Raw genomic sequence first — 10304 nt, forward strand, 5'->3', positions numbered from 1 at the left:
TTAACAAAGGATACACCTTTTTATTTAAAATGAAGTGACATGTGCAGGTATTAATATAAAAACATGTATTTCCTGGTCATTGTCTCTGGATAATGTCTACATTATATGCAGTGCAGGATCAGCCTTTGTTTTTTTGTTTGCTTTTTTGTTTTACAGAGTCAGGTAAGATAGCCTACTGCACCGTTGATTACATAATTGCAGCATTTTCATTACTTTCATCTCAAAGTTGGAATAAATACTAAATAATAACAGCCAACAAAATAATAAAATAATAATATTGATACTCTTATGGGATTAAGGTGTTATCCTTAACTTACACATCACCTTCTAAACCAAGCATTTGTAAGGTATTTATAAGTGATGTCTTTATGGTTTGCCATTTTTATTTGTGCCGTCTTGTGTTGTGGTACTTCTTAAATGGGGTGACCAAAATACATGTCAGTTGCAAAGTACACCTGCACAAATCCAAGATAAAGGTCAGATTGAAAAGCACATTACCTTAACAGCGGCTACTATTACTGTTGCTAGTTAATATTATTAGTTTGTAACTATAGTATCAGGTAACCCATTTTTATGATTCACAGGTCACTTGTGGGAATAAAACTCTTGAGTGGGAAAATGGAGAGAGGAAGAACCAAGCCTGCGCTGCACTTAGAGAGCTCTGCCAACTATGAAACCATGCACAACTTCAGCAGAAAAGCAACAAAGTGCTAATGGTCTCAAAGAATGCAGACAAAAGTCAGCAAGACAGGTGGGGGGGGATTTCTCTGTCTTGGCTTCAGCACTGTAAGCTCCACTCGTCCTCCATTTTTGGACATTTCCTGTGTGGTTTCCCATTAGATTTTGTAATTTTGACAGATTACAATGTTTCCTCATGTATTCCTGTTTTATACATCCACATGGCTACACAGACAACACTGAACACACAATTAAAAAAATAATGAGAACAAATCTTTTTTTTTATTTTGCAAACTGGCAAAAAAAAACCAAAACCAACATCCTGATAATTCTCAACACTTCATGAAGCTTCAAGCTTTTTCATGAGCTGTTAACGGCACGCATAAGCAAAAGTTACTATGTTCACTTCAAAGTTGTACACTGACAAAAGCAGTTTACACACACACACACACACATATATATAATGCGGAAAAATTAACCACAGTGACCACCTTCACCTGCATTGCTGTGTTTTTAAAGAAGGCACAAGTGGTAATTCCCATCTTACATGTTTCACGGAGTGAGTGTGCACCATTTACCGAAATAAAACAGACTTCACTTAACTCCCGATAAAACAACAACAACAAAAACAGCAAATTCAACTTAAGCAAAGAAAAACATCAACACCATTTTACTGAACTGTCTGTGAACTATTCCCAACAGTCTTTGGTTTCTGCTACGTGTCACACAGATTTTATCACCCAGTCAGGACAATTTGAATGCAAATGTGGTCTACAGTTACTGCAGTCCCATGACTCAGTATAAACCATGTCCACAGATTGCAAGTTAACAATAAAACAGTGTTACATTGATAGAAACACAGCATTACAAGCGCCAGTAAATTAAAAACAAAAACAAAAACATAATTTTTCCCAAAGAGGGAAAAAAAAGTTTCCTCCAATATTTTAAATCATGTTGTGAAAGAAGATATTACGTGTACAATGTCCTGAAATTACATTTCTGTTGTGACACTATTCTACATATCAATATTACAGTAAAAACTACAAAGAAAGTGACCAAACCCGTGTAAAACAATAAAGCAGTACAGTACATAGCGCACTTAAATACATCTATGACCCAAACAGGGTGAACATGCTCAATGCTAAAAGCTAACACAAGAACAAACACTCAATATTTTCATGCAACGTAACATTGTAATAACACATTCAAAAACACTTTTTTGAAACCAGTGGCCACCTGTGGATTTTACAGTATATTGCAAGAGTCATTTAACATGAAGAAAATATCCATGTTACAAAGGGATAACACATTTATTTCTACTCAAATATCCATACCGCAGTAACACACTCCTGAACGCAGACTGGTTAAAAGCACACACTGACACATGTTCTTTTCCATCAGATTGCACACAAATACTGTTGGTTTATATAGTACTCTTCTTTAGCAAAGACTTACAGAGCTCCCAAGGATTATGAAAACAGCAACTTTTAAATTAAAAAGTAAGAAAAGTTTGACTCAAAAGTATATGTAAGAGTGGCAAACTAAAAAAGCCACTAAGGTTTGGCTTGGAGATATTTCTACAGAAAGCCTAATTTGGTAAACATGATAGTGGCATAAGGTCAGTCAGTCAAGAACCAGAAAACCTGTAGGTAAATGCAACAGTAGGCTGGAGTTTTACAGTATACGCAGAGAGCAAAAAGAACCCGAGTGTGCTGCTCAGATCAATTTAGTACAATACAAACAGGAAACTGATGAAATTTTAGAACTGGGTAACAACAGAGTTCCCAGATTTCTTTTCAGTAAAAATTGAAACAAATTCCTGAACATGTTGAGTCATATTACAAACTTCCTCGTTTTTAGCCCATCTTACTCCAATCAACAGTTTTCTGCTGCTGTTATAACTTAAGAGAACTTAGTTTCTATATTTTTCTCACATGAACTCAGTATTTGATGTAAAAAGCTAAACACGTTAGGGGATCATTCCAACGCATTGAAATGCTCATGTGAAAATCTTTAGAAAGTCCTATTCTATTAGTGTTAATCTATGGTAGCCTAAAAGGTCGTCCTTTAAGGCTACCATAGACTAACTTATGTTGATACTGATGATGATGTTTTCAGCTGAGAGCCAAGCATTTACAAAGAAACTACAAAGAGTAAAATTACTGGATAATTTAGTCAGCATGCAGTATCAAAGAAATGTACAGTAGAAGAAGTTTTCTAAAAACAAGCATCTGGATAAAGTAAAAATAGAGGTTCTACTCTGGTTTTGCTGAAAGTCCCTGCTGTTGTCTGCGTGTACTCAGGGAAAATGGACAGCGGCCTTCAGGTCGTCGTTCTCAGCCCTGTGCTCCAGCTGGTTCTGGAGCCGAATGACCTGCTCCAGCTCTCTGATCTGTCTGTCTGTTTTATGACTGACGAGCGTGCGGTAAAAGTGGACAGCGAACATGATAAAAACAAGTCCAAATGGCACCATGATGCAGGTGGAAGCTATGGCCGCAGCCACGCCAGGACTTATGGTGTCATTTTTCTCATCTGCGTTGCTTTTGAGGGGTAAGAACTTCACCCAGCACAAGAGCACCACCTCCGTCAGGAAGAGGAGGGTACCGATAACTGTGGAGAAAGCCCAGGCCAGTTCTATGTGGCGGTGCATGCGCTCATGGGGAGATTCGTTGACAGAGTTGAGGTTGTGAACATTGCTGACAGCCTCCAGGTTGGGCAGGATGCAGGTGCTGATCATGAGGGCAAAGAGGTGCACTGCAACCAGAACGGTGGTACAGGCGCTGAAGGCTATCAGCAGCCCTGGAGGGTACTCGTAATCCCGCTCCAGCTGTACCTCCACCATGGCAACCTGAGAATATCAAAAAGGAAACAGCTCTGTTAGGTGAAAAAGAGATAGTAGCTGACTACTAAGAGGAATCAGAATTCTTGACCTGAGAGAAAAATGTTTGTAACAAATTAGGAAGTGCTGGAATTAAACCAGAGTGTCACAGTTTGCACAAATAACCGGAAACAAGGTGAATACCCCACTAAAAGTCTATTCTGTCAAACCTAATATTGAGACAGAGAGACAGACAGAGAGCTGTGTATGCAATCCTTTATGCTGCATAGCTTAAACTTACTCGACATCAGTAGCACATTTGCTACGGCTGTTAAATATACAACCACTATAAATATAGTACTGCTTTTCACAAAAGAATCCCAGGCCACCCAAGAGTATCTTGTGTGTACAGGTATATTTTATAAACAGAACTGTTTACAAGTGTTCTGGTATTTTTGAATACCTGTGGAACTTCTTACTGCAGATGCATCCCTGGCCAAGAGTTACTGTACATCATAATTTTTGCATCAGGAAGGGGGAAGGAAGCTCCTTCTATGTGTTAGGCTTTTAGTTTTACAAAAAACATTTGTTGATTCATTGTAACTGCATGTCGTTAAATTAAAAACAAACATTTGGTGGCACTATAGGCTATTATTTTCAAAACTTTTCATGTGTTTTTTTTGTTTTTGTTTGTTTCTTATGTATTTCAACGCTCCTCCGCGGACTACTTATTAAAGCGGAAGATAAACCTGGACTTTTAGGGGTGGCGCAGGCGAGCCCCCACTAAATTTCCACGAAGTTTTGCTCTCAGTGCGCAGGTATTACAGTCCCGCAATGTGGGACGTGCAATGGAAGCCAAATATGACTTTAACAAGCCTACACTAGTAACCCGTAGACTTCCAGTAAACAAAACGGTCATTTATGCTAAGTATCAGTGCACCGTAGCTGTCATTAGGCCTGTAACACGGTCACGGTCCTTCAAAACTAAATAAATAAATTGTGCCTCACGTAAACTATCTGCAGCGTCAAATTAAAATGTAACTTACCATTGCGAAGCCCGACAAGAGAGCCGAAGTGCGACTGGTTGCTTTCAGTTTGGCTCGGCTCAAGTAGAGTTTTCTCCAGGACAGAGCCTGCATTGAGTGCTCGTTCAGGCTCATTGCGAAGTAATTTTTGTTATGAATATATCGTTACAAACTGGTATGAGCTACAGGACGGTGCTCGATGACACGTGAAATTCGCGCGCGGGGAAGGCTGTTCCAGGGGGATCCAACATCTAACTACAGCAAAAAAAAAATAAAGATAGGAAACTTTACCAAAAAGAAAAAAAGTTTTCCCTCAACAGCTGACCGACTGTCAGAGTCTATCAGGAAACAAGATACCCACAATCCAACGCACCGCAGAGGCGCTGCCGGCTGCTGCAGGTCGCCGCCCTGTGTTTAGCGCCGTGCGATTCTGCAAACTGTGATATCGATCAAATACCAAGTAAACACGGGGACAATATTGGCGAAACAGATATGATAATTTTACTCTATAAAGAAAGCGTACGTAGGGGAGAGCAGTGTCTCATGACTCATGAGACGAATCATCCAGTTCTGAACGTACTGGGCTAAAATCACTGTGGTTAAGGCAACAAAACACACCTTTCAGCTTTTCATGTATTTTGAAACTAGTTTTTTTTTCCTCGGAGACTGTAAAGAAGAGGACCTCCTTATTTATATTATAATTTGTATTGCATTTTAGGACCTTTTACTTTATTAAAAACACCTTATCTAGCACTTTATTTAGCATTGCACTTTAAATATAGATTTTGCACATGAAGAACATTTGCACACAGGAAGTTTAATTATTTATTGAATATTTATTGTGTATTTTAAAATCAGTTGATCGCCTTTGTTCCAGGTCCTGCACAGCTGCTCCTCATCAAGAAATGTGGTGGTTGTCTGTGAGGAGAAAGAAATTGTGATTGAGAGAAAATAAGGTTTAACAGTAAGGAAAACTAACGTGAATGTGAAAATTAAGCAGTAAACGTGGTGCAAAGAAGGGATGTGATTACTCACCTTTCTTTCCTGTGTCCTCTTCAGGGTGTTTGGGCAAATGTTGTCCCGGGGGTCCAGACACTATTTAAAGGGTCCGGGAGAGGCCATGGGTTAAGGGAGTGTGGGGAATCTTTTGTGCTTGGGTTTTTTCTTTTTTGGTGTTTTAAATAAGATATAATGTATGTATTAATATGTATTAATGTGAAAATGTAAATGTATTTATATATTTATTTATTGAAATTGATGTATTGTATAATGTGGTAAAAGGTTGGGATTTGAGAACTCACCTGTTAGTGGAATAATGGTTTAGCCTGTGACAGCTGAAAGTATTTAAGGCTGCTAGCTGTCATTGGATGCAGTTTTGTGAGGTGAGCTATACTATGAATAAATTCTTTGTTCCACTATACTTGTCTTGGTGTGCCTCATTGTTACAAGTGGTGTCAGAAGTGTGTCGTTCACGCTACAGTGAGAAAATAATGACAAGAGGTGGAAGAAAGCTGGAGATCTGGATATGTGAGCGTGACCCAAAGACGGCAAAGGAAGCAGCTAGCCTCATTGAGGTTTTCACTTCCACCAGAAAGGGAAGCAAGAGCACCTACTTGAGCTGGGAGACCCACTATGCTAAACCAAGTAAGCCCAGTGGGGGTGAAGAGGACTCTGGTCAAGTTCAGGCTAGAAATCCTTCTAGTTCCTAGCAGCTCCCTTCCCAAAGACCTCACAATGTTAAGAAATCTTTTAAGTCTTCAGTTCAGGATATTAAATGTTATCACTGTCATAACTTTGGCCATTCGAACCATTTCTCACTCACCATCGATAACTCCACAGTTTTCTCTTCTCCTCAGGTTAAGAGCCTTGGTGTCATCCTAGACAGTTCACTTTCCTATAAATCTCACATCAATAATCTCACCCGTTCTGCCTACTTCCATCTACGCAACATTAACAGATTACTTCCTTCTCTTTCCACCCAGTCTACATCCATTCTTGTCCTCAGTGTTGTTGCCTCCCAAATTGACTACTGCAATTCTCTTCTGCATGGTCTCCCCCAAAAATCCCTCCATAAGCTTCAACTGGTTCAGAACTCTGCTGCTTGCATTATCACCAGAACCCCCTCCTACCAGTACATCACCCCCTGTTCTTCAGGAACTTCACTGGCTCCCTGTGAAATTCCAGATAATATTCAAACTTCTTCTGCTCACCTTCAAGGCCATTCATAACCTCGCTCCTCCTTACCTTTCTAACCTGTTAAGCACTACCTGTTCTGCCCGTTCACTTCGATCTTCTTCTTCTATCCATCTTGCTGTACCTTCCTTCCGCCTCACCACCATGGGAAGCAGAGCTTTCAGCTGCTCTGCTCCCAGGCTGTGGAACGCTCTACCCCCAGAAATAAGAAACAATGGTTCTCTCCATCTGTTCAAATCTGCATATTCACTGTGAATCCACTGTTTGTTAATTTTATCTTGTGCTTTTGTTTTATTGTTCTTATTTTGTCATTGTTCTATTATGTGTTTTATCCTATTGTAAAGTGTCCTTGGGTGACTTGAAAGGCGCTCATAAATAAAATTTATTATTATTATTATTATTATTATTATTATACACAACATTTTGCCATGCCCTTAAATCAAAACCATCTCTTTTGTGTGCAGTTCCAAGACCAGCCACAGAGCCAGTAGGAAAGAAAGCTTATATTGTCCCTGTTTTAATTTATGGGCGTAAAGAAGAAGCTTTGCTTCGAAACTCTTGTACATTCTAGTTTGAATTCAGGGGAAAATCTAAGTGATGAATCTAGAGGCTCACTTCCTCTAGATATGACAGCAGAACCATTGAAACCCTGTCATGTAGGCACAAGACCATAAAGTGCAAAGAAAATTATCTAAGAGCTACCCCCCCCCCCCCTTTTTTTTTCTTTCTTTCTTTCTTTCTTTTTTTTGAGGAGTCTCTGGAAACAGAGAGCAGAAAAGGGAAAAGGTCAAAGGCTCAGGGGAAAACGGTACACCATGGTTTCCCAAGCCAAATAACCAGCTTGAGTTTGACATTCCCTCAGATTTAGGTGCACTCCAAAGAAGCGACCCTACTCTAAAACCCTGGTTTGAGAAGGTAACAGAGGTAGAGGGAGCTAGTCAAGGTCAGGTAAGATCTCGTAGACATTGTTTACTTAATTAAAGGAGGCATCTTGTACCAGGAAAAAGAGGAAGTGTGAGGCGGTAGCACTCCCACAACAGTTCAGAAACAAAGTTACGGATTTAGGCCATTCAATTCCATGGGCAGGTCATATGGCTTTTCTCAAAACACTGAATAGGATCAGCAGCAGTTTTGTGTGGCCAGGGATGTATGTCCAGGTTTCCAGTCCTTCTCAGTTCTGATGACAAAAAAGGAAGGTGAGAGGTTTTCTGGGTCTGGTAGGCTGGTGCAGAAAATTCATATTTTATTTTGCAGAGCGATCCACTGCACTGAATGACCTCACAAAGGGTTCAGCCCCCGACAAAGTGTGTGAGAATGTGAGCATGCATTCAGAGAGCTCAAGGAAGCAGTATGCACACATTCAGTTCTATACAGCCCAGACTTCAGCAAGCCATTCATCTTGTAAACAGATGCTTCAGAAGTAGGCCTTGGAGCTGTGCTTCAGCAAGATGGTGAAAGAAGGCCTGTGGTGTTTCTGAGTCGGAAACTACCTGACAGGGAGACGAGGTATTCGACAGTGGGGAAAGTGTTTGGCCATGAAAATGGGCTATTGAGATCTTGAGGTATTATCTTCTGGGACATCACTTCACTCTAGAGACTGATCGCTGTGCCCTCCAGTAGTCGAACCGCATGAGGGATGCAAATGCTTGCATTGCAGGATAGTACCTGTCTTTGCAGCATCATGACTTTACGGTCCTGTACAGGCCAGGGAAGTCAAATGTGGTTACTGACTGTTTATCCAGGATGACAGAGGACTGAAGCACTTTGCACTTAAGAGAGGGGAGGAAATGTAAGGAAGAGGACTCCCTTACTACTATTTATATTATAATTTGTGTAGCACTTTAGGAGCACCTTTTACTGTATTAAAAGCAACTTATCCAGCACTTTATTTAGCATTGCACTTTAAACATAGATTTGCACATGAAGAACATTTGCACACAAGAAGTTTAAGTGTGATTGTGTGCGAGTCAAAAATTTGAAGTAAAGGTGGTGCAAAGAGGATATGATTACTAACCTGTCTTTCCTGTGTCCTTTTCAGGGTGTTTGGGCAAATGCTTCCCCGGGGGTCCAGACACCATTTAAAGGTTCCGGGAGAGGCCATGGGTTAAGGCTTGGGTTTCTTGGGTTTTTTGAGGGTTTTGTTTGTTTGTTTATGAAAATGTAAAATGTATTTGTATGTTTATTTATTGAAATTGATGTATTTAAGGCTGCTAGTTGTCATTAGATACAGTTTTGTGAGGGGAGCTATACTGTGAATACATGCTTCGTTCCACTATCTTGGTCTTCCTCACTGTAAATCCAGCCGCAAAAGGCCGCACTGTTACAGAGATGTAGAATATAAACACATCTGTCTGGAAAGCACTTTGGGTTTGCTCTTGTTTAAATTTGCCATGAAATATAAATAAAAAGGACGTGACAAAGTTCAAACATTTTTTCATATTGTGTTTGAAGTATTTTATTTCAGTTTCCTAAATATACAGATAATAGTAATTTAACACAATTCAGTGGGCTACATATTCAACTTAGAGGATGGAAACAAAGTATCAATCCTGCTATGCAACTTCAAGATGAGAATTTACAAATATCTGGTAAATCACAAATCTTTCAAAGTTTCTTGTTATCTTTAAAAAGGATATTACACAATGATAATGCAATGAATTTAAAAACAAGCTACAATACAAATTTAAAATATAAACATTTCTGCTTTGGTACAGCAGGTCCTTTTAGTGAGGTTTCAGTCAGAAAGTTTTGCAACACTTGAATTACCACAAGGTAACCACTTGTATATTTCCTGGCATTCAGTAGGCGGACGTACACTTTTTGTATCAGTGGGGGGATCTAGTTGTGGTACTTCTCTGTGAACTGCCAGAGTAGTCTGCCAGTGGGAGGGGAAACCATTCGGGGGCCAGACATAGCACAACCAAACATCTCACAGAGAATATTAGAAATGTTACTTTTTGCTTTATGTTGAACTGCTCCTGTGTCGTGAATACACTGACCTATGAATCTGTTCTTACACCGTCAGGAGCCCTAGACAAGATAATTCCAAAGCCATTACACTGTAGCTGGAGCAAACTGAGTTTCAACACTGGGTGGCGTCTATATGTTCATGTTCAATCTTTACACACACATTCTTGCTTTACATAACTCTGTGTTTAATCATCATAATTATATAACTAACCAAACAATGAGTAATACATACTTCACGTTGTGTTGAATCTGCTGTCAGGTAGGCTAAATCAGATAAGAAAGACAGTTCTTGACTGGGAAATCAAAGTGCTGTTTTTCACTTTTAGTTTAAGAGTGTTTACATCTAGCTACATTAGGTGAACTTTATACACTGTACATACATGGCTGTATAGTTGGGAATATTTTTAAAGTTTCAATTATTAAAAGTAAACACATTATCACCTTATCAACATTTGATGACAAACGCCTGAATAAACTCACTGAGTGTTTTTGAAGTTTAATGCTATTTGTAAACTGCTAAGCCCATAAGGATTAAAAGGTTAAACGCATTAAATAAACCTTTGAAGAATTTGTTCTGCCACTGAGTCATATAGCCCATAGACTGCCTACAAACGCCAAGA

At 39.5% G+C, this 10304-nt stretch overlaps 1 protein-coding gene across 1 annotated transcript; it reads right to left on the reverse strand.

Moving 5' to 3' along the window:
* Positions 1–930: 930 nt before the first annotated feature.
* Positions 931–4931, reverse strand: LOC147317085 (calcium release-activated calcium channel protein 1-like). Its single transcript, XM_086313737.1, has 2 exons — positions 4543–4931; positions 931–3526 (listed from the first exon to the last, which is right to left on the reverse strand). The coding sequence occupies exons 1-2, from the start codon at positions 4654–4656 to the stop codon at positions 2978–2980; spliced, it is 663 nt and encodes a 220-aa protein (XP_086169863.1). The 5' UTR covers positions 4657–4931; the 3' UTR covers positions 931–2977.
* Positions 4932–10304: the final 5373 nt, after the last annotated feature.

This window comes from Aulonocara sp. 'chitande type north' Nkhata Bay, linkage group LG12 (assembly GCF_057382095.1).
Source record: "Aulonocara sp. 'chitande type north' Nkhata Bay isolate Kocher_YH1m ecotype deep benthic linkage group LG12, A_spYH_male_GT1.1, whole genome shotgun sequence".
NCBI lineage: Eukaryota > Metazoa > Chordata > Actinopteri > Cichliformes > Cichlidae > Aulonocara > Aulonocara sp. 'chitande type north' Nkhata Bay.